The sequence below is a fragment of the Chamaea fasciata genome, unplaced genomic scaffold, assembly GCF_029207755.1.
Source record: "Chamaea fasciata isolate MVZ Bird 193981 ecotype frontalis unplaced genomic scaffold, bChaFas1.0.hap1 SCAF_2, whole genome shotgun sequence".
Lineage (NCBI taxonomy): Eukaryota > Metazoa > Chordata > Aves > Passeriformes > Sylviidae > Chamaea > Chamaea fasciata.
Genome location: NW_027094087.1, coordinates 1,426,022 through 1,449,954, shown reverse-complemented (window position 1 = coordinate 1,449,954; position 23,933 = coordinate 1,426,022). Strand labels below are relative to the sequence as shown.

The following is a 23,933-nucleotide window of genomic DNA, read 5'->3' as shown; positions in this document are numbered from 1 at the left end:
TGCCTGGGATGGAGCGTGTGTGCACAAACACTGCTGAGATTAAACCCCCAGAGTTCAAACCCTCACCGTCTTCAAAACGTTACGTGAATCCATTTCCCCCGATTTCCAATAAAACAACAGCAATTTTTCTTCCCGTTACAATGCGATGCTGTTCTACGTGCTGCTGTCCCAGCAGTTTATATAGATTTCTACCAATTTAATCTGTAAATTGCTTTCTGACGGGTGAAGCACAGCACCTGCATTCAGCTTTCCAAGCATCAGTAACTGCGCACAAACACCCTTCTCTGTTAAAGCCACACTGGCACTGAGGGGGTATATTTGGCCCAGGAGGGATTTGTAAAAAGATCTTGGAACGATGAGTGCTCCTTGCACAACACCAGTTTTTGGGTGAGCACCTCAGAGTAGCCATGGATTCACAGATCCATGGAATATTCTGAGAGCAGCCAGGGCTATTCTGTTCCCGGCCTGTGGTCAGAGCAGGGCTGGGAACATGAACATCCCACATTCCTGGGACGGGAGCATGGGCTGCACCCCTGGCTGCAGGGCCAAGCCCCTGGCTGGGGGATGGATTTTTTCCAGCCTCAAAGATGGAAAACGTTTTGCCTTCGTCTGCTGGAGTACCAAATCCACCAGTGGCACTGTGATGCTTGGTGGCAGCCCCAGGGGGAAGGAGGGAGCAGCATCCTTCACTCCAAGCAGGGCTCCATGGAGGAGAGGTGAGGATTAACTCAGACCTGGGAGAGTACAAGAACCAGGGAGTGCTGCTTGACTGAGGGACAAGCAGGAGGGCAGGGTAAGCAAGGCCTAAATGTCCTGCCCTCCTTTCTCCAAATGAATCCAAACCACCTCCCAGGCCAGGCCTGGATCACTCTGAAGATGTCAAGGCCCACACAGAAGTCCTTCATCCAGCCAGGTTTGGGAAAACCCCCGAAACTTCCTTTGGGCCCATTTCAGTTCAGCTCTTGGATCCCAGGCCAGGGGTGTGCTGCCATCCAGGAGGCTTCACAGCCCAGAACCTGTTGGGCTCGTCTTGCTCCCAAATTCCTGCTCAACCTGCCAGGAGCTGATCCCAGGAGGAAACATTTCAGCCAGGCAGCTCCTCAGCTGCATGGAGAGAGCAGAGAAACATTTCCAGCTTTTCCTCCTGGGGCCAGACCTGCCCTGGATTCTGCTGCCTTCACCTTGAGCTTCCTCTCCTCTTCCTGGCCTTGAAGGCTTTTCCCTGCTCCAAATCCCTTTGGAGTTTCTGATGCTGCAAACGCACCTCTTCATCCTCCCGTTGCCAACCCAGCCCCGAAGCTGCATTTCCCACCCCAAAACCTCAGCTGGGGTCAAGGTCCACGCCAGGAATCGCCCCATTCTTCGACACCAGGAGGGGACCGGCGCCAACCCCCTCATTTCCACCAGCACAGCAGAGGGAAAGCCAGGGAATCTTCACTCCTCGGGGCACGTTTCCCCTCCTGGTTCGTGGGACAGGCAGGAGAGGCCTGGAGACGTTTGCTTTGACCCCGAGGTGACGTCTGGGGTGCAAAGGTCACAACCAAGACACTCGCAGCGTCTCCCCCGCAGCTGCGCTGGGCACTGGGGCTGCAATGAGGAGAGCAAATATTATCCTCCATAGGTGTCATGAGCTGCTTGGAACTGCTGGGAGAAAAGCCTCCCGAAATCGTTGGGATGCCTCCCAGCAGCACAGGGATGAGAGGAATAATATTTGGGAGAGGAACACACCCCAAATGACGGCGTCTGCGTGAGGGTGGGAAGCGGAGAGCAGCCGGCATCTCCCGGCCACAGATGGTTCCCATCAAGAGGAAAATTTTTTTTTTTCTTGTTAATCCCAAAACAAGCTTGGGATGTATTTTTATTTCAGTGTTAAGAAGAGAAAAAAAGGAAGTCTGACATGACCCCCTGTTTTCCTGGCCTCACTCCCTGCTCAGCCTCTGCTGTGAGCAAGCACAGAAAACGTAGCTCATGTTAAAGGCAGGGACTCTGAGAACAAAAAATCCTGGGGGGGGGGTTTCTTCCAGCTCTTCTTGACCTGGGAATTTATTCCATTCAAGCTGGAAAATGGAGGTAAAAAAAATCTAAAGCCTGGGGGTGTATTTGAAGTGTCCTGTGCTGTTCTCTGGGCTGTTCACCAAGGCACAGAGGACAGCCAGGTGCCTGTGGGGGTGTCACCGAGGGTGTCCACTCTCCCCTTCAAATCTTAAACCTGCTTTGAGCACCAGGGATTGGCTCCTGAGCCAATCCACTCCCAAAGCCATCACAGGAGCTCAGGAGCATCTCTTAGCTCAAAAAACCCCCAAAACAGTGATAAAAATTGCAATCGGGGGGAGGACTGGGAATTAATTCTATTCAAAAGCCATCCCCCAAAAGCCCTGCTTGGAGGACTTGCCTGGCATTCCTGCTTGGCCTCCCTGGAAACTCCCTATCCCAGGAAGTTTCCAAGGAGAGCCATGCCTTGGGGATGTGGCAGCCCTCCCAAATAATCAGCTGTGGGCCATCTGAAAGGATTCACATGGAAGCAGGGCCAGGAAATCACTTTTTCTCATGGAGTGACACTTCTGGTCCATGGTGGTGGTGGCCCTGCTGGACCCTACAAGGTGGGAATTTTCTTTCAGCTCCAACTTCCTGGGATATTTACACCCCCAGATGACACTGGGCATTCCCCCCCTATCCTCTCTGGCAACTCCCTGGAGTGACTCAGGACTGTGCAAACACTGACTCATCCCAAGCTCCCAGGAGCACTGAACTTCCCACACACGCCAAGACAGGGTGGTGGGAGAAGGGAAAGGCTCCACTGGACCCCTCCTGTGCCCTGAGGGAGGACTGCAGAGACATCAGCAAGCTGGGGCAGCAGCCAAGGACCCTCTGGACAGGGATGGACAGAGATAAGGGCATCCTGGTGTGGGAGCTGCTGCCCAGTGTGGGAACAATGGGTTGGGAGCTGTCCTCCAGGACGTGCTGCTCTGGCCCAGCATTGGTTTAGGAGGAAGGATTTGAAGAGGTGAGGAAGAGGATCAGGAAATCCAGGGGTCGGTGTCTTGGCAGCTGCAAAGGGTGGTGGCACTTGCAAAGTCAGCTTGGCTGCACGGATCTTGGTTTTCAGCAGGACGTGATTATTCCACGCGAGGATAAAAACACGTGGCTCCTGCAGCAGGCAGCACCACTGAGAAAGCTGCCAAGCTCCCGGGTCTGGGACCACCCACTCACTGCAAATCCTGCTGGAAAACTGTGGAGGAACCTGGATCTGCTCGCCAGGGATGAGGTGGACGGTTCTCCTGGTGATCTGAAATTCAAATGGACATTCAGATCCATAACTGGGCATCCTAAAAAAGCTGTTTCCTCATGCCATTGCACACTGGGGGGGGACAAAGCTCTCGGACCTGTTTTGTATGTGAGTCAGAGCATCACATCTGGCATTTCTCCTCCCTTAGTCCTGGGAAATGGTCGAGTCCAATCCCTGGCCCTGCACAAACACTCCAAAATCCCACCCTGGGCATCCCTGGGAGCATTGTCCAACTTCTGCTGGAGCTCTGGCAGCCTCGGGGCCGTGCCCATTCCCTGGGGAGCCTGGGCAGTGCCCAGCACCTTCTGAGGGAAGAACCTTTTCCTTAATCCAACCTAAAACTCTCCTGGCACAGCTCCAGCCGTTCCCTGGATCCTGTCAGCCAGCAGGGTCCTTTCCCTGCCGTTCCAAGGGGGCAGGATGGAGCTGGGACAGATCTCCAGGTGCCACCTGAGAAAGTGAGGGCTCCTGGGTGTTTTTCCCTTCACAGCAGAAGCAGGAGGGATGTGAGATGTGACATCCCTGCCCATCACTGGCCATTAAAGATTACAGCCCAGCCAGGCCAGGATTTTAGGAGTCAATCCCATTTAAGCCTTTCTATTTAAAGGAATAAACTACCTAGGGAAAAAGCAGCCCAAGATTAGAAACGCACAGGATTTCTTCAAATTCCAGCCATCAGCCCCAGATCCAGCCCAAGGGGGTGGTTTGTTATCCTCCCAGAGCATGAATCCTGCCCCCCAGAAAAGTTAAGTCTGGATTATGCTGTGCAGCTCCATCACAGGCCCAAAAGCCACGCTCAAAGCTGGTTTAGTGCTGCTCCCTCTCTGCCTAAACCATCTCCAGTATTCCTTGATTTCAAATAGTTTTATAGACAGGAGAGTTCTGGGTTTTTTGCACAAGCAGGGGATGTTTCCTGCAAATTTCCTATTGCTCAGGAGGCTGCTCCTGTGCAGGAGGATCTTTCAAAGAATTTAATGCTAAGCAGGGCGGGAAGCAGAAATAAATGTTTTTTCCTTCTTCTTGTTTTGGGTAGAAAAAGAACTCAAAAGGCCACCCAGTTCCACCCCTGCCATGGGCAGGGACACCTTCCACTGTCCCAGGCTGCTCCAAGCTCCGTCCAGCCTGGCCTTGGACACTTCCAGGGATCCAGGGGCAGCCACAGCTTCTCTGGGCACCCTGTGCCAGGGCCTCACCTCCCTCACAGGGAGGCAGTTCTTGCCAATATCTAATCTAAGATCTCTCCCCTCCGTTGAAAATGACACAAAGGATGTGGGCAGAGCAGACAAAGTCACCCTGTGCTTTGTGCCTCACCAGCCAGGAATTGGGAAGTCATCTGGGATCTGATACCTGGCTCTGCTGCTTCTCCCTAAGCTGGGTGTAACTCCAGCCTAATTCACCTTAAAGCAGGACAATACAAAGCCCAAAGGGATCCCAAAGGACTGAGGGATCCCTCTGGCCCAGCACCGCAGCAGGATGGGAGCAGTTGGTTTTTCCAGGCGCAGCACGCGGGGCTGACTCATTCCTGGCAGGAATTTCCCTCTCACCCATCCCCTCCTGCCCCTCTCCCTGCCTGCAGATTTTCCCCCAACAGCAACAAGGGCTGAGGGCAGTGAGACCTGCCCTGAATCCCTGACATTTCAGCTGGCAGCAGCTGTGCAGGGACGTGTCCAAGAGGTCCCCACTCCCTCCCAGCTGTGTTTTGGGAAGGAGGGGAGGGGAATTCTGGAATACTGGGCAGGGAGACTGAGCATCAGAAGAGAGACATCTCATGTGCCAATTGTCCCTGTGGTGGCCTCGAGGTGTGCAACCAGGGCTGGGCAGGGCACGTGAGGGAGCTCAGCCCTCCCAGGAAACCTCAGACCAGCTGCATGTGCACAAACAGGTCCAGCAGGGGCCATCCAGGGATGACCACACAGCCAGGGAGCCCATGATTCATGGGATAACCATCTGCTGAAGCTGCAATCACTCCCTTTGCACCTCCAGTTCTCCTCCAGGCCAAGTGGCAAAGCCACAGGGGCACAAGGTGCCTCTTGCCATGGCCACCAAGCAGAGCCTGGTCCCACAACAGCTGCTGCTGTGACACGAGACCTTAACTCTGCTCCACACCACAGCAAGGGATCCAGCCCTGTGGGATTTAGTGGGTCCAGGGTAGCCTTGGGGACACACCTCAATTTCTCAAGGCACACAACCTGGAATGAGATCTTGGAAAGCTGGAGGTGGAAGGAAAGAGTGCAGAGGGGGACCTGGTTCTTGGGAAAATAACAGAATCACAGAATCACAGACTGGTTTGAGTTGAAGGGACCTTAAAGCTCATCCAGTTTCACTCCTGCCATGGGCAAGGACATCTTCCACTGTCCCAGGGTGCTTCGAACCCCGTCCAGCCTGGCCTTGGACACTGCCAGGGATCCAGGGGCAGCCACAGCTTCTCTGGGCACCCTGTGCCAGGGCCCCACCGCCTTCACAGCCAAGAATTCCTTCCCAATATCCCATCTAAATCCACCCTCTTTTGGTTCCTAACCTCATCCTGCAACTGCTTACCCTGACAGATGCAGCAGCTCGGGATAGAGGAAGGGCAGAGATGTGCCCCCCTCTCCAGGTGTCCCAAACACACCGAATCTCCCTTTTTTTCCCCCCACTCTGGGCAGCCACAGCTTGGACGTCAGTGGAAAATGATTCCTTGAATGAGTGTGGCTGGATCAGCTGACTGGGCTGGCTGCAGCAAATCTCGTGGTCGCCCAGCTCGAAATGCGCAGCAGCGTCTGCCTAAGCCTTTCCGTTTATGGCACGGAGAGGGGAGCTGGGAGGGCGGAAATAAATCCTTTGGAAGCAGAAGGGGTTTGGAGACAGAGCAGCACCCCCCAAGGGAAACACACGGGGTGTAGAGAGGGTGGGCAGCAAGCACAGATCAGGCATGGGGTGGAGCTGATGGAGCATCACCAGCTCCGTGTTTCTGCTGAGCCGAGGTCAGGGGAAGGCACAGAGCTCTGGGAGCTGGGATGAGAGTGCTGCAGCTCCTTGGGAAGGCAGCCTGCTGATGGACTGTGTGCACAGGCACCGAGATCCCTGGCCAATCACCCCAGCCAGGCTCTAAGAACCCTGACAGGCTCTAATTCCTCTCTCCTGGATAGATACAAGGGTAAAACTTGCCGCTTCACTTGGTTACCCCAATGCAAGGGGCTGTAAGCAATCCCTGAGTTACTCTGCAGGGGGTTTTCCTCACTGCTGGCAATTGCCAGGTCAGGACAGGAGGAGACCTGAGCAGGAACTGCTGCTGAGGTTTCATCTCCAATATCCATCCCCTGAACATGAATTGTGCCAGACCTGTGGGGGTTTTTCAGGTGGATCAGTGGGGTTTGCTGGCACTGGCACCAGCACCACTGGGGCTGTCGGCTCTGATCATGCACAGCTCAGGGCTCACCAGTGACCGAGAACAGCCTTGGGCTCCATCCACTTCAGATCCAGTTAATTAAAGGAAATAAAACACTTCCCTACAAGCCAAAGCCCCTTTTCTGGGTGCTGTTTCCTGGGAGGCTGCAGTTCTGGCCCAGAGTGGGAGACCTGAAGGGGAACACTGCAAATCCCTCGTGTCTTGTAGGAAGCCAGCCTTTCCCATTCCCTGCTAAAGGCATTGCCTGCTGCTTGTGCATCCTGGCACATCCCTCCAGGACACACGGACATGTCCCAGAAACAAAGGAGCTGTGGCTGCCCCTGGATGCCTGGAAGTGTGCACAGCCAGGCTGGACAGGCTTTGGAGCAGCCTGGAAGGTGTCTTGCCCATGGCAGTGGGTAGAGGTGGATGAACTTTAAGATCCCTTCAGACCCAAACCATCCTGTGCCATCATGATTGTGTGATTTTTATAGCAGAGCTGCTCTAAGTCACTCCCATCCCTACAGACTTTTCTGCCAAGATTCTCCTGCAGATCCTTGCCTCTCTCTCCTGTAGGCACACTGCATCCCCAGCCCAGCCTGGGAGGGATTGGGGCAGCCTGGGAAACCCTCTTCAGGAGAAGAGGATGCTGCAGGTCCCTCAAAGAGAAGGAGAAGGACTCCCTCTCTCTGCTCCCAGGCAGAATAGCATCTTTGAAACTGAAACCTGGAAAGACATAAGGAATCTCCTGTCATGCTGCTCTCAGGCACCCATGCCATGCTCCCACAGTTTGGTGTTATCTGTGCTGTCACCATCTTATTTCTAGTGATAAATCTAATCAATCACAGTTGAAATCATATTTGGCAGAGTCCGAAATGAGTTAAGTTCCCCTTCCAGGAGAGGTTGGACAGGGCTTGGAGCAACCTGGGATAGTGGAAGGTGTCCCTGCCCACGGCAGGGGGTGGCACTGGGTGATCTTTAAGGTCCTTTCCAACCCAAAACAAGGAAAAAACAATAAACAAGCAAAAATTCCAAGGGTTTCTACATCCATATTTGCTTCCCTTTTTCCCTCCTGGCCCCTGCTAGCCTTGTTATTCCTCTTGGCTCTGCTTTCCTCCTTCCTAAGTGAAGACTGGCCTGGAAGAGCATCATTCCCAGGGCAAGTGGAAGGGGAAACACCTCTGCCGGGCAGAGGGGGGCTCCCAGGACGCACTGTGCTGGGGCACATCCCAGGATTGGGCCGTGGAGACCGAGCCTTTCCTGCTGCTCCTGCAGGGATTGGTGGCTGGCCAAGGCTGGAGGCAGCCCGGGATGGTGCCGGAGCCGGGCAGCGGGGGGAGCAGCGAGACCGGGACACAGGACACGGCACACGGAGCCGGAGGATGGAATGTCCCTGCCCGGGGCAGCGGCGGCTCCCCAGGCCCGGCAGACATTCCCTGGGGGAATCAGCCGGGGCTCTGGCAGTGCCCAGCCCCGCAGAGGGGCTCGGGGGGGTGGGTTTGGGGATGCACGGAGGGGATGTCGTGGAGCTGGGTGGGATCTGCTCCCTGGGGAAGCCCGGGAAAGGGGAACAGTGCCAGAGCCTCTGTTTCTCTGTGCCCAGGGATGGGAGCAGGGTCTAAACGAGTCCTGCAGCTCCCTAATTGGATCCGTGTGCTCCCAGCTCTCTGTAGCTCTCAGCCAGCCCCTCTCTGTTCTCCACTATTTTTAAATCCATCCATTTCCGCTGGTCTCTCTGGCTTTGGCGGAGCCTTTTCCACACTGACACTTCTGCAGCCCAGAAATCCTAAATATTCTCCTTCTCCCAAGTGTTTTAAGCACCAGCTGCACTGGGGACCAGGGGAGCTCAGGGACAGCAGTGCAGGGGCTGTGCTGTTTATTGTGGGTTTATGGCTCTTTCTGAAGCATGGGAAACTCTTGGCCACGGCCCCACGGAGCCAGAAGTGTATTCCCAGTGCAGGATTCAGGGCGTGGGACTGGAGCTGGGGCCGGAGACAGAAACCCTGGGGGCAGTCAAGGCCGGAGGAGCTTTTTTCACCCTGATCCCACCTTCAAGGACAGTGGTCCTGTGCTCCAGGGATGCAGGGCTGGCACCAAGGTACACAATTCTCTGTTCAGCTGAAGCCAGAGCACTGGGATTTTCCAGCTAATGGGACAACCCAGGTGATGAGGCCCTACAGGACCTCTGGAGTGCACGGTGCCATGCGCCCAGTGCTTCTCACACCCGTAAGGATTTGTTTGCACTGACTCTACATCAGCCCCGTGGTGCCCAAGATTGCTGCAGGGCTTTTTGGGTGTCCCCCCATCCTGCCCCACCTTCCACTTTGTACCTGCTTCCACAGGGTGACCACGGGGAAATGCCAGGGAAGTCAGGAAAGCTTCAGGCAGCGGAGAATTGCTGGATTCATGGCACGTGGTGAATCAGAGACAGAGCCGAGAGTGGATTCACTGTGCATCCCACAGTTGATGAACTTGCCTCCAGCAGATCCAATGACTCTGTTAACTGGAATTAGGGAGAAAATCAGAGTTAAATTGTTAATTCATCAAGACAGGACCATCACAGTCTGGTATAAAGGTATTTCTGGATTTGGGAGGGTTCTTTGGAAAATGAAGACAATTCCACAACGTACAAATTGCAGTTTCTCCATTATTTTGTGTGTCCAGCACACAGCTTTGCCATTGGAAATTACAGTAACCCGACCTGGGTACTCCATATCCAACAGAAACCCTTGGAAGTTCAGGATTTGAGTGTTTCCCTCCCATTAAACTGCAGCCATGACTTGCGTCCTGAACTGTTGAAAACTCGGGAGCTGCCTTAAGTTCCTTGCTGCTGCTTCTCTGTGTTCAGGCAGCAAAGGAGGTTGAAATAATTCCCAACTGGATGGGTCTAAGCCAGGTCCATGCAGGAGAGGAGCAGGGCAGCTGTAAGAGGCTTTGATTCACACGTGTCTTTGTAACCACAGCGTCCCCTGGGTGCCAAACCAGGAGTGATCCCAGGGGCATTCAGGTCTTGACGTCAAAACCAACAGAGCCCAGAAGCGCAAATGATTTCTAAGACTGAATCTGAGCTGTTTGTGCACGGCTGGGCAACATCCAGCATCCCTCCTGAAGGGAATCAGGAGTGAAACAACGATCCTCATTCATCCAAACCTCCCACCCCACCTCTCCCAAGCACCTCTGCCCCAGGCTGAACAAGAGACCTTCTGTACAAAGCCAAATTCAGCAGCTCTGATGCCTCCTCCAGTGTTGGGAACAGCTGTCAGATCCAGGGACATGCAGGAGATGTTCAGTGTGCTGAGTGCTGGGCCAGGAGCTTGGAGTGTGCTGCCTGGAGGTGCAGAGACAGGCAGTTCCTGCATCTCTTCCCACTGTGGGAAGCACAGTTTGGGCATCCACGTTGGAGAAAGGCATCACTCATGGTCCCACAGGCTGCAGAAAACACAAAGCAGAGCCTGTTCCTGCCTGGGGTTTATGGCAGAGTAACCAGGAGCAGGGAGGGAAGACAAGGATACAGAGGCTGCTCTGTAAATCCAGAGGACCCCTTGGCCACGAGACCCATCTCTGCTGGATGAGACTGGAGCTGGGATAATCCCACACAGAGCAGCTCCACATCCTGGGCTCCCAGCCCTCAGCAGATTGTCTGTGCAGAGAGGGAGAAGATGCCTCGGGGACTCCCTGTCAAGTCTCCCGTGTCCTTGTGGAGAAGGAAAGCAGCACAAACCAGCCTGGCTCTGATTCTGCCCCAAACTCACCTTCCGTGCCTCAGTCTCCCCAACTTTTACAGAGGATCATCAACCTTGCCCAACTTTATACAAGCCTGGGACATCTGCAGACGCAGATCTGATGAGTCAGATCTGCCTTGTGTGACTCAGCTGGCAGACCCCAGCCAACAGCCACGGAGCTTCCCTTGCTCCAGGATCCATTTCTGCTGTTCTTACTGCCAAGTGTGTGACTATTCCCAACACTAAACACGCCTGTGAGTTTCTAAAGGCATTTGGGAAGACCAAGAAAAAGCTTTTTTAGCTTCACTCTCAGATGGGAAACAGAGAAAAGTTCCCTGGGCGACGCACAGCTTTCCCCCTTGCAAGTTACAAAAGACTGAAAACAGAGAGTGGGGTTTGCTTCTAAAATTAACATAACTCTCCCTGACGTGGGAATTTGGCTTTGCAATACCAGGAGCTGTGGCAGCACAGGGATGTGACCCTGGAGAAGTCTTTAATGTGTGGATGCAGCCCACTGGCAGCTGGAATAAAATGTGAGCAGCTCCTTGTGAAGCTCCCAGGAGCAGGCTGCAAGAATGCAGCGGGGTTGCATCATGTCGGCTCCTTGAATCTTCCAAAAACCTGCCACTTCTTCCCTGCCAGATTTTCATGGGGAAACCTGTACAGTAGCTGGGAAAGAAACACACTGCAGTTTTCTGCTGGCATATTTGAAGCAGGCAGGAGTGTTCAGGCTAAATGGGGTTTCATGTGGGGACACAGGGAAGATGTCGCTTTTTTCCTAAGGGTTTCTGCTCTTGGAGATACATCCTGGAATATATCCTGGCCTCTTGCAGACACATCCTAAACTGCCACATTATGGGTGAAGCCCCCTGACCCAATCTGGACCCATGGGAAGGGACATTTGCCTCCCAGGTGGGTGCATTTTGTCATCCCAAGCAAAGCTGCAGCAGCTCAGATCTGGACACAAACTGGTTTGGTCCCACCAGAACAGCATAACATCCCCAGGGCTGGGGCAACCACGGTCCTTGGAAAGTAGGGAAGGATGAAACCCTTTTTCCTGTTTGGTTTTACACTAGAGATTGTAGATTAGATATTGGGAAGGAATTGTTCCCTGGGAGGGCGAGGAGGCCCTGGCACAGGGTGCCCAGAGAAGCTGTGGCTGCCCCTGGATCACTGGAAGTGTCCAAGGACAAGCTGGATGGGGCCGGGAGCAACCTGGGATAGTGGAAAGAGTCCCTGCCCATGGCAGGGGTGGCACTGGAGGGGCTTTAGTATTACTTCCACCCCAAACCAGTCTGAGATCCTGTGATCCCTGCTGTCTCTCTCTGGGAAGCTTTTCTGCTGCCTCTGCAAGAGCAGAATAGACAAAGAGGCTGCCAAGGCCCTTCCTAAGCATCCCTTTGCTTACACATCCTCAGCACTCGGCTGAGGAGGATTGCACTCGCTGTTTGTTCCTGCTGGGCCACTGCCCAGTGCTGAGCCCAGCGTGTCCTTCCTGGGATTCATCCCTCCCTCCTCCTTCCTTGCCTTCAAACTGCTGCACCAACCCCCCAAAGCCAAGGCAGCAAAACCCCCCGCCTTGTCCTGCACTCAGCCCCCTTCTTCTTCTGGCATCAACAGGGGCAGTAGTAGGGCTTGGCTTGTTGGGAACCTGATTCCTAACGAGGAAAACACTTTTAGGGACAGCAGTAGGACGGGGGAGACAGGCAATTGTGTGACATCCTTGCACACACGGCACAGGCTGAGCCCACCCCGCCTCCAGCCTGAGCAGTGCTGTGCTGGAGGGAGAAGATTGGCTGCCTGAGGATCCCTCTGCAAGCCAGGCTCGGGTTTAGGGGCGTTTCTGTTCCCTCAGCTGGCTCCTGAATAAACCGTTTCCTTTTCCATCCCGGTTTCCTCGGGAGAGGCTGAAACGCCGAGGGGGGAGCGTGTGGGGCTGAGCCTCCTCTCAGCTTCCACCAAAGGGGAAGGGCAGACAGAGCTCAGACCTTTCACATTCCCATATGCTCCTGGAAAACGCCAGGAGAAGACAAGGCAGAGCTCATTGCAGCAGAGTGAACTCAGCTTTTAACAAGAGGTGCCCCTCCACAGTTCCACTCCGTGCAGAGCGCATCGACCACCTGCGCCTTCTCTGCCTGTATTTTGTAATAAAGAGCGAAAACCTGGAATTGGCACTTGCCTTGCTGCCTGTTTCCAGTGAGGAAACTGATGTTGCAGCATCCCAAAGCCCTGGTGCTCTCACATCCTGTCCTCGAGATGGCCCCTGTGCCCGTGGGGCTGACGTGGCTGACAAACCAGACACTTGCTTTTCCTTTTGGCTGCTTTTTGGGAGGATCCAGCCACTCCCACTCACTGTGAAGAGAGGGTAAGGAGTGCACATCACCACTTAGAATCACTGAGCTGAAGGTTGGAAAAGTCCTCTAGGACCACCGAGTCCAAACATTAGCCTGGAAAGGGCATCCTGGAGTCCTCTTGGCTTGCCACGACCCCAAACCAGCGCTCCTGGATCAGTGTAGGAACAGCCCAGGACCCCAGAGCCCCGTGGGTCCTCCTAAGGGATTGCAAATCCCTCCTGCCACATGCACAGGGATTCCATCTCCTCGTGCCACAGCCCAGCTCCCAGGAAGGTGTGGGATGCAGGGGCTTGCAATCCAAGCTGCCATCACCCGTGCTGGCCCTCTGCTGAGGCCACACAGATGTCATTCTTTCCACCCAAAAGCACCAGAGGAATTCTGCCCCCCCTGCCTCGCTGTGTTGGCAGGAAACCCTGTGGATTTTGAACTTTTCTCTGGGAGTATTAAAGAGGGATTACCAACTGGGATCAAGGGAATCTCTCTCTGCTGTGCCCTGGGGGAAAGCTGCAGCCTCTGCAGCCTGTCCTCCCTGGTTTGTGCACCACAACATACCTGGATGAAGCCGTGGATGGGGAATTTGCTCCATGGCAATCAGGTCTTTTCCTTTTCTTCCTCCACCACACCTGCTGAGGAAGCAAAAGGAGATGAGTGCTTTGCAGAGGATCCACAGAATCTGCCCCTTTAGGACAGGTAAAGCCAGTGAGCTCCCCGAGAGCCTGGAACTGGCATGGCCAGCTGGGCACAGCAGGCTGGCACAGGGAGTTGGCTCTCACTGCTGCGCTCCAGAGAGGCCAGGGCACGGATCCACGGGATGCAGCCTTTCAGCTCCACTGGCATCTTTTGTGTCTGCTCACGCAAAGCTGGGCCAGAGCTGGGCATGGCTGAGAGCCAGAGAGGGGGACAAGGGCTGGGATCCCACCCCAGCGCAGGGCACTGCTGCCAGCAAAGCCACGGCTCCGGGATGCCTGGGGCTGCATGGATGAGCTCGCAGGGCGGAAATTAAAGTGCTCATCCCAAACTTGTCCTTGAGCTGAGCCAGGAAGCAGAATTCCCCCAAAATCTTTGCATGTGGGGACCTGGAGGAGCAGGCAAGCCCTGACTAGTTTTAGAGCATAGAGGAATCCAGGGAGAGCTCAGAGCCCCTTCCACTGCCTGAAGGGGGCTTGTGAAAAAGAGGGAGAGGGAGTTTTCATCAGGGCAGAAAGTGACAGGACAAGGAGGAATGGCTTTCCACTGCCAGGGGGCAGGGTCAGATGGGATACTGGGAAGGAATTCTTCCCTGTGTGAGTGGTGACACCCTGGCTCAGGGTGCCCAGAGAAGCTGTGGCTGCCCCTGGATCCCTGGAAGTGTCCAAGGCCATGTTGATGGGGTTTGGAGCAACCTGGGACAGTGCCTCACAGCAGCACAGAAGATGACAGAGTGTCTCCAGCACAGGAAAACAGGATGAGTCTCCTGGGTCACTGTGAGGTGAAAGTGCAAAGCTGCTGGAGTTTATATTTAAAAAGTCCTGTCCAAAGAACACACAGTGTCTGCTTTCGGAGAAATAAAACACTCCTTCAGTAGACAATCAAGTGCATTGGTAACACTGCTGGAAACAAGAAGCCAAACAACCAGGACAGCACCAAGCTGGATGTTTCATGGCTGGGCATGGGTTGTTTCCCACAGACCTGGACTCCTGGTACAACTGGATTTCGCTGCTCTCCATCCCAGCAGCTGCTCCAGGCCCCTTCCAAGCACTGCAACAACAGCCTGGAAATCTCCCTCTGCACTGTCGTGGGGGCTGTAGGATCACACCCATGTCACAAAAACTCCGGGTGGCTTTTAATTTGAGCCTCAGTGGAATCTGCACTGCCCTAAACCCACGAGAGGTCAACTCGTGCTGGAAATAACTCCAGACAAAAGAAACTCGAGTTCTGCCCTGCGCAAGTGCGGTTTGGAGGGGAGGAGCTGGGCTGGAGGAGTGGATGTGTCCCTTTGGCAGCTGCAACTGCTCATTACACGAGCAGGGGAGACGGAAGACGGCAACTCCCAGTTTGGCTCCCCCTTCCCAGTCCCCATCCCACCGCTGGAGGAGCTCCTACGTGGCACTGTGGGGGCTGGGAGCGCCTCTGCACAGCCCAATCACGCCTGGAAATCACTGGAGTGCAGCAGGAATCCTCCCCAGCAATGCAGAGCAGCCTGATTTCCAGAACTTTGGCCCTGGACAAAACTGTTCGCAGTCACGATGAAGCTGTTTGCTGACATTTTGGTAGAACTGACTCATTTTCTGCACATTCACATCCTAAAGCTCTGCAGGGGATTTTTTGTGGCTCCTGCCAGGTTGTGTTGGAGAGACAGCAGGAATAGGTTGAAACATACACTTAAAATCAGGAAAAATCTGAAATATCTTTATGCTGGGCTGCCAGCCCTCAAACACAACTATTTTCATTCTACTCCAAATTCATGTTATTGAGGCAAAGCCATTTCAAAGGACTGAAGGACAGAGCCCCCAGTGCCAAAGGGCTTTGGTGCTGGGAGGCAGTGAAAGAAATCAAGAGAAAAAAAATTAGGAGCTTCTTTTAAATTTCACTCGGAAGGTGAAAAAATCTTATATGGGAAGTAATTACACAGAAGGTGGAGCAATTCAGAATTTGGCAGAGAAAAGCAGCTGACGGTGGAAGTTTAAAGGAGCTTTCCTCATTTCTCAGCTGGCACATGCTGCTGGTACAGACCAGCAACATTTACCTCGGTCCTGATAGTTTGGTATCAGCAAATTCATTTTCAATAAAGCCAAAATTGTGCTATAAAAACTCTGGGCCCCCATTGTCGATCATTTATGCAGACACAAAGCAAAGCTAACTGCACCAAAATACAAGTTACAAAATACAAATACAAAGCTAGTGCACCAAAATCTGTTCCTTAAGCTATTCCAAGCTCTTTTTCCACTGAATCCATCCCTGAAGGGACCAGATCTCCAAACATCCCTAAGCACCAGGTTTGTTGCAGCTGATGGAGACCTTTTTTTACAGGGAGGGCTCAAAGATCTCCCCTTGTATAAGATGGGAAGTATCTGCTCACCATCTGAACAGTTCAGATGAAAGGAAAATGGCACTTTTGGATGCTACCTTCCAGAATAGGTGGGCCATGAAGGGGAATGGAATGGTCATTCCAAAGCGAGATGCTTCCAAGACAACAAGCAGACTATTCAAAGCCAGAAGGAAAAATCAGATGCTGTTTGCTACTACAGCAACAGGAGGCTGAGACCTGCTGTCTTCAGAGGGAAGTAGAAAAATTTGGCAGAGCCAAAATTAGGGGGGAAATGAAATTACGGTGTGATTAAAAGAGAGTTGTCGAGATCAGTTAGAGAACACAAGGATACAGCCTCCTTCTGCTGATGTAACCATCCACGAGGTGGGTGGTACCTCAAACATCCCTACTTCCCAGACTGCCATGAAAACAATCCTGTGCTGTCCTAAAACATGACAGGGTTCAATCTAAGCTTCAACACTTGGGACTCAGCAGAAACCTCTCCATAGCACAGCTTCTCTGGGCACCCCGTGCCAGGGCCTTCAAACCCTCCCAGCCAGGAATTCCTTCCCAATATTCCTTCTATCCCAGTCTTCTGGCAGTGGGAAGCCATTCCCTGTGTCCTGTCCCTCCATCCCTTGTCCCCAGTCCCTCTCCAGCTCTCCTGGAGCCCTTTTAGGCACTGGAAGGGGCCCTGAGGGATCCCTGGAGCCTTCTCCTCTCTCTTGGGGGTCACCAAGCAGGGCACACTTCAGATGGCAGGATGGGGCAGGTGTTAAACACTGGCTGCCTGTGACTGCTCCAGTCGTGGTTTGAAGCCCTTTGCACCACCCCTGACTTCATATGGAGGGTGACAGCCCAGAAACGAACAAATAAATGTATCACTACCTGCCTTTGGTGCCAACAACCATCCAGCTGCGGGAGATGTCAGGAACAGGGCGAGGATGGAAATAAGATGGACTCGAGTCCTGTAAAAAGGCAAAAGCACCGTTTGGGCAGGGAATAGCACCCCATGTTCCTGCTGCAAGGGCTGGCTGGGCTCAGGCAGGGGACAGGCCGGGGACAGGCTGGGACAGGCAGGGGCAGCTCTGGGAACGCGCATCCCCCCCATCCATCCCGACCCCCCTTCGGCGGCGCGGGGCCGGCATTCCCTGCCATTGGCGGCGGGCCGGGAGAGAGCTGGGACGGATCCTCCCCTTCCTCTCCCTCCCAGGCATTTTTGAGAGGGTTTTCCCAACTTTCCAGAAGTTTCTCCCCGGCCCCTTATATACCCCCTCCGCGGGACCGGGAGGTGCACAGGGAGCCGAGCAAAGCCGCGTCCTGACCCCGCAGGTAAGGGGGGGGGACCCGGGGGACCCCGGGCTGGCAGGGTGGACACCGAGCTGAGATTGCAGCAGGGTGGGGGGGAGGGATGAGATTTTGGGGTCCTGCAGCCTCCTAGCTGGGCAAAAACAAAAAAAAAAAATCGGGGGGAGGGTTACGGCATGGGAGAAGGGGGCGCGTGGGGGGTAGGCTGCAATGGGGTGGGTGGAAGTGGGGGACAGGGGTACAGACTGTCCCATGAGCTGCCTCTGGGTTTTCGAGGAAAGATAATTTTAAAATCCCGCAGTTTTGCCTCCAGTTTGCAAGAGGTGGTCACAGTAAGGCTGCAGGAGAAGCTTTCAGGGAATGACGAAAAAGGAAAGGGGGATAAGGGAAACTTTAGCTTGGTGTGAGTGAAATCCTCCAGCCCCTGCTCTGGCTTAGCCTGGGAGCCTCCAGGACCATGGGCACCATCCCAACGCAGGAATGAGAGCTCTCCCTGCAGCCTCCTGCCACAGGACGGCCCGACCCATCGTTCTGCTGCCTTAACCAAGTGTCACATCCCTCTGGTGACACGGAAATGGCCTTTTGCCTGCACTCCTCTGCCCTGCAGCTCTGCCCTGCTCCCGGGAGAAACACAGCCCCCTGAGGGCTGCACCTCCATCCACATCCCGCCAGGACAGAGGGGCCCGGCAGCCCCAGGGAAGGCTGTGGAATGCCACGCTGGCAATGGGCGTCCCCTCGCTGTGGGAGCACAGGAGAGGATGTTGCTGGCTGTGCATTCCCCGCATTCCCTCCATTTTCACCATGAGTTATGAATTCACCCATAACCGCTGCCGTAATCCGAGAATGGGCAAAATTTCTCCGTCCTGGGCTGTGTGACTCAGCAGAGCCCAAACCTGTCACCCGGCCCTGAAGTAATGAACCTTTTTTCAAGCTGAGGATGAAGCAGTGCAGGCCACCCCCTGCTCACAAGAGAACTACTCCATGTATCTGTTTTCTTTCAGAAAGAAAAAAGGCAAACGTTGACCTCACTATGAAACAGTTTCAAGGTATCCTTAGAAATTAACGGGGAAATAGAAAAACCAGAAGGAACCTCCTCAGACTTCCAGTGTTTGTTGTCACCCTGGCTGCACTTTAAAAGAGCGTTGAGGGCGGTTTTGAGCCTGTTGCACAAATCTCTGCTCTTGAGGCAGCTGGGATGGCTCTTCCCTTTAACAGAAGCCTTGCTCCCAGAAAGGATTTTAGGTAGCGATCACCTCCCTCTCTGAGGCTACGTAATTCTCACTCTGGCAAAGGGTCCCTGGTGGAACTGCGCACTCCCTCTGCCTGGGGCTACGTGCTGCGTGTTTCCTTCCATATGTAATCCCAGCGGGCCCTTCGCTTCCTGCCTGGAATCCTTCAACCCCGCTGCAGCCTTTTCCTGCCTCCCCACGCCAGGGGCAGCCCCTGAGGCCGGGCAGGAGCAGGGTGGGAGGAGAGGACCACCAAGGAACAGAACTTCAGTGTAGTGGTGCAGCTCCTGTGGAGGAAAAAGTCCCCCAAAAGCTGGAGGTGGAATTTAAGGCCTGAGGAGTTGCCAGCAGGAAGGTTTGCCGAGTGAAGGCAGGAGGGAGGGGAGGTGTGGGGGCCAGGTGGGATGAGCTCCAAAGGGCTTCCAGGCACTTAGGACTGCTCAGTCTGCACAGGTAGCGGAGCTGGAGGCTCAGAGCCCTTGCTGGGGATGGGTTCGCCTACCTTGGGAGGAAATCCATCCACCTGAGGCATGAACTGAAGGTTCTTCTGGGGGAAGATGAGGTCCCCCCACCTCCCTCTGCTCCAGGACCTCCCCCGACTTTGGGGCAAACCAAAGTCGAACGGAGCTGATCAGCCAGTGCAGGATCTTTTCCAGGGCTGCCTCTGGCTTTGCTCGGTGGAGGCTCACGTGCTCCATCTAGTGCCACGGAAGCTGAGGATTTGGGGCCCGGGCTGGGGTCCCCAGAGAGGACGGTCCTTGCCAGGCAGCCCTGGGATCAAGGGGCAGCACTGTGCTGGGTGGCCGCCTGGCAGCACAAACATCCTGCTTCCAGCTTTTGCTGAGGAGGGCAGAGCTTTGTCCTGCTCTGGGGACAGAATCATGGAATGGTTTGGGTAGGAAGGGACCTTAAAGTTCATCCAGTTCAACACCCTGCCATGGGCAGGGACACCTCCCCCTATCTCAGGTTGCTCCAAGCCCCATCCAGTGTAGCCTTGGAACTTCCAGGGATCCAGGGGCAGCCGCAGCTTCTCTGGGTAACCTGTGCCAGGGCCTTACCTCCCTCACAGGGAAGAATTTCTTCCCAATATCCCATGGACACCTGTCTTCTTTCACTTCAAAGCCATTCCCCCTCAAGATCACACAAGAAATGCCTGTTGCTTACATCCCCTGACCCTTCCTTAAATCATGCACTGTACATTAACTTTGGAATAAAGGGAAACCACTTAGGAAGGAAGCTTTCATCCCAAATGCACAGGCTCTCCTTGCCTGAAGATTAATTGCCGCTCAGGGCGGACTTGGGATGAAGCACTGGGGCAATGTCACCGTCACTGGAACCAAGGAGTAGGTTTCTCTGGAAGAGCCCCTGGGATCTCTGGATGCTCCAGGAAGGGTTTGGATGACGCTGACGGTGAATTTTCTTGCCCAGCAGGTCCTGGGAGGTGCTGGGCGCTGCTGAAGCCATGTGGATTATCGTGGGGCTGGCCCTCCTGGGCCTCGCTGCGGCCGTGCCCTCGGAGGACAGGAAGCTGAGTGACAAGGCCACCACGCTGGCCGAGCGCAGCACCACGCTGGCCTTCAACCTCTACCACGCCATGGCCAAAGACAAGGACATGGAGAACATCCTGCTGTCCCCCGTGGTCGTGGCCTCGTCCCTCGGGCTGGTGTCCCTGGGGGGCAAGGCCACGACGGCCTCGCAGGCCAAGGCGGTGCTGAGCGCGGACAAGCTGAACGACGACTACGTGCACAGCGGGCTGTCGGAGCTGCTCAGCGACGTCAGCAACAGCACCGCCCGCAACGTCACCTGGAAGATCGGCAGCCGCCTCTACGGGCCCGCCTCCATCACCTTCGCCGAGGACTTCGTGAAGAACAGCAAGAAGCACTACAACTACGAGCACTCCAAGATCAACTTCCGAGACAAGAGGAGCGCCCTCAAGTCCATCAACGAGTGGGCGGCCCAGACCACGGATGGGAAACTCCCGGAGGTCACCAAAGACGTGGAGAAAACCGACGGGGCCCTCATTGTCAACGCCATGTTCTTCAAGCGTAAGTTCTACCCTTCGGTTCTTGGTACAAGTGACCCAAAACCTCCTCTGAGCCAGCACAGAGTCATGGAATGGTTTGGGTTGGGAGGAGCCTTAAAGATCATCCAACAGCCCCGAGGGAAGGTGGACAAATCCTGGGTGCACTGAAGGCAGCCTTCTGTCAGTGGTTGGGAACTGTGCAGGGAATTACCGCCCATCCCGTTTTCTTACAAGCTGTGTTTCTCTCTCTCCTGTAGCTCACTGGGATGAGAAGTTCCATCATAAGATGGTGGACAACCGTGGCTTCATGGTGACCCGTTCCTACACCGTGGGAGTGCCCATGATGCACCGCACAGGTGAGTGGGAAACCTCCTGCCCCACACCAAGACCAGCTGGAGTTAGGACCATTGTTCTTCCTTACCCAGATTCCCACCAGCTGCTTCCAAGATGGTTTTGCCTCATGAGAGAGAGCAAAGCAGGGGAGTGTTTGTTCTGCTGGTTCAGTCTCCCTGTGAGCGGAGAGAATCCATGTTTACTACGAGGCGCTTGGCTGTTGGGAACAAATCCTGGCTCATCACACAAATGACAGCCACAGCCAACTCCAAACATGCCACTTCCCAAAAGGGTGTCCAGACTCTCTGCCCTTCCTGGTCAGGGAAAGTTCAGGCTGAATTCACTTGGCCTCTGCTCCACACCTCAGTGTTCCCTGCTTCTGGTTTCAAGGCCTCTACAACTACTACGATGACGAGACAGAGAAGCTCCAGGTGGTAGAGATGCCACTGGCTCACAAGCTCTCCAGCATGATCTTCATCATGCCAAACCACGTGGAGCCTCTGGAGAGAGTGGAGAAACTGCTGAACAAGGAGCAGCTCAAGACCTGGACTAGCAAGATGAAGAAAAGATCAGTGGCCATCTCGCTGCCAAAAGTCGTCCTGGAAGTCAGCCACGACCTTCAGGTAAAATGAGGTCCTTCAACAGTTGGGCCTTACAGTTCTTTGGGATGGGAGGAACGACAGTGGGATGGTGGGTTATCCATGCCTGCTGCCCCTCTTCCCTCTTGCACTGTGTCATCTCCGGGAGGGTTGCTGACCTCTTGTCTCCTCCTAGAAACACTTGGGTGGTCTGGGCCTGACAGAAGCCATTGACAAAACCAAGGCTGACTTGTCCAAGATCTCCGGCAAGAAAGACCTTTACCTGTCCAACGTGTTCCACGCCGCGGCTCTGGAATGGGACACGGAAGGGAACCCCTACGACGCCGACATCTACGGCCGAGAGGAGATGAGGAACCCCAAGCTCTTCTACGCTGACCACCCCTTCATCTTCATGATCAAGGACACTAAAACCAACTCCATCCTCTTCATTGGCAGGCTCGTGAGGCCCAAAGGCGACAAGATGCGCGATGAGTTGTAGTTGGGTTTGTCTTGGTTGGGTTTTTTTTTTTTTTCCCCAGAGCTTTGGTTTGTGTGTGTTTTTAGGGGGGGATTTTGACAAATGGGAAACACTATTTTGTATCCTTCTCGAACCATGGGTGCTATTCAGACCAGGGTGCATTGTGAGGAGAAACCAGCGTACACTTTACCTCACCCTCAAAATCCAGATTGCACAAACCCACCTCCAGAGAGGAGCAGGGGAGCCTGGCACTGGAGGGTCACCGGGAGTCAGCTGAGGTGGCCACGTTCAAGCTGAGCTCCTCCCTGCACTGGTTAAGCCTCCTGCCCAGTTCCTTGCTGCTCCACCAGCCCTGCCAAGGCACCACCCTCCCATCCCCAATGCTTCCATCCCGCCGCACGCTTACCGCCGCCGCTTTTCTCCCGCCTGGGTGCCCCGTGGCACCGCTCCAGAGCTGTTCCCCGCTTCTCTCTTCTCTCTCCAAGCAGAGCTCCAAGGGCCAGTCGTGCAGTCCAGCCCCTGCAGGGCCCTGGAGCAGAGCAGGAGGCAGCACAGGAGAATGGAGATTGTATGGAGTCGTGCCCTTCTGTCCTGCCTAACCCTGTGCTCTGCGTTTGATGCTTCAACCAAGAGAGCTCCTTAGGGAGAGCATCAAAGCCAAGAGCACCCTGCATCAACGCTCTATGGAGAACTAAGGGGCTTTGGGGTGTCAGGGGGAGCCCAAGGCGCAGCTTGGGTTCCTGGAAAGGGTCACCTGAGGTCCCTTCAACACTCCACCCCTTGGGATCACTGAGGGGTGTAATTCAACAGGTAGTTGCTCTCACTTCTCTTTCCTGTAGGGCTGGGGAAGACTCTGTTCCCACTGCCAGGGCTCTCCCAGTTCAGACCAGAGCTGGTTCCAATCAGCTCCCTGTGGAGCTGAGCCAAGGCACTCCCGGCTGGCCTCTCACTGGGAGGTGGCATCAGGTTCACCTCCACTTTCTTGCTTAATTAAACACAAAGCTTTAAAGCTGCTATTTACCTGACTTCCTAATTATGCTCTGCTGAAGCTCCATGGTACTTTAGCTCCCTGTCTGCTGACCTGGATAAGGGGACCCTGAAAAACAAAGGTATTTATAGTTATATTTATGTCTGATAATCAGCAGGTTTCACAGCCTGATCCAGGCTATTCCTAACTTCTCTTCAAGGGATATCATCAGGTCAGTACTATTTAAAGGAGCTGATGTTACCCCAGGAGCATTGCAGCACTTGCCACGCACTGAGAGACACCACAAGGCAGATACCGGGATTACGGAAATGAGGGAAACCCAATGGAATTGCCAGTTCTCTGAAACCAGCATGGAGCACCTCCATGGCTTTGCTTTATCTCCCTGCCAGTTTTCCCTGCTGACACAGAAGCCCAATGCTGCATATTCCCAGGTGATGGGAGGCGGGAGGCAATGCCAGGGATGTCCCCAAACGTGGGGACACTTCCCGGTGAATCAGCGCACTGAACCCACACGCAGGACGCTCTGGAGGCTGGGGTGAAAGGGGTGGGCAAGACAAGAACACACTGTGGGATATTGTGAATAATTTGCATCACGTGGATGCAGGTGTCTGATGGCTTTTATTGTCCGTTCTTGTACTGGCACAGTGACAGTTGTGTACTTTTGCAATAAAACTTTTTTCCATGAATCCCTGGCAGCTGGAATGCCTTGTAGAGGAAAACAAACTTAGGGAGGTTCCTTGCTGCCCTTAAATCCAAGACACACTGATATAGCAACTGTGGACAAAAATTATTCAATACACAGGATGAATTCCCATGGCACATCAGTCATGAGAAAGAAACACTCTCTTAACAGCTTTTCCCTTCATTGTTTTCTCCTGAAACTGCAAATATCCAACACTTTCAATGTCCCACGGGTAAAGGACCAAGTACCCTGTCCAGCTGGGCCGTTCAGCAGAATAGAAAGCGAGCTGACAACCACAGGGACCAGCCTTCCTGACCCTCCAAGGCAAAGTTCCTCCAACTGGGATCCACTCTGGGGAAACAGAGGAGGAAAAAACTGCAGGCTAAAGATACCTTCCCCAGGTGGAAAATCCAGCAGTGGCAGAGCCTGCTAATCCATGTTCTCCCACTGCTGGAAAGGGATGGACCTTCTGCCACTCACAAGCAAAACTAAAGGCAGAGACACGTCCCCTCTTCCCTGGGCTGGGCAAGCACACACATCCCTGTGGAGCTGCTCCCACACTGGAAAAGCACCAGGTG

General features: G+C 54.3%; 1 protein-coding gene and 1 long non-coding RNA gene across 3 annotated transcripts; one reads left to right on the top strand and one right to left on the bottom strand.

Moving 5' to 3' along the window:
* Positions 1 to 308: 308 nt before the first annotated feature.
* Positions 309 to 17,031, bottom strand: LOC136303904 (uncharacterized). The gene is made up of 4 exons (XR_010724298.1): positions 16,625 to 17,031; positions 13,282 to 13,355; positions 8,984 to 9,156; positions 309 to 3,286 (listed from the first exon to the last, which is right to left on the bottom strand). It is a non-coding gene; the product is annotated as an uncharacterized lncRNA (long non-coding RNA).
* On the top strand, positions 16,981 to 23,359 carry SERPINH1 (serpin family H member 1). Of its 2 annotated transcripts, none has more exons than XM_066207578.1 (5): positions 16,981 to 17,068; positions 19,705 to 20,318; positions 20,554 to 20,652; positions 21,020 to 21,252; positions 21,404 to 23,359. In XM_066207578.1, the coding sequence occupies exons 2-5, from the start codon at positions 19,736 to 19,738 to the stop codon at positions 21,704 to 21,706; spliced, it is 1,218 nt and encodes a 405-aa protein (XP_066063675.1). In that variant the 5' UTR covers positions 16,981 to 17,068; positions 19,705 to 19,735; the 3' UTR covers positions 21,707 to 23,359. The 2 variants fall into 2 exon arrangements, with proteins under 2 accessions (XP_066063675.1, XP_066063682.1); XM_066207585.1 differs by having other exon boundaries at positions 19,702 to 20,318.
* The last annotated feature ends 574 nt before the right edge of the window (positions 23,360 to 23,933 follow it).

What these genes read in the sequence shown, in the direction of transcription:
- SERPINH1 (XM_066207578.1), top strand. Translation starts at nt 19,736, where the DNA reads ATGTGGATTATCGTGGGGCTGGCCCTCCTGGGCCTCGCTGCGGCCGTG. An exon ending in CAACGCCATGTTCTTCAAGC is followed by an intron (nt 20,319 to 20,553) that starts GTAAGTTCTACC and finishes TCTCTCCTGTAG; the next exon opens with CTCACTGGGATGAGAAGTTC. An exon ending in AAGTCAGCCACGACCTTCAG is followed by an intron (nt 21,253 to 21,403) that starts GTAAAATGAGGT and finishes GTCTCCTCCTAG; the next exon opens with AAACACTTGGGTGGTCTGGG.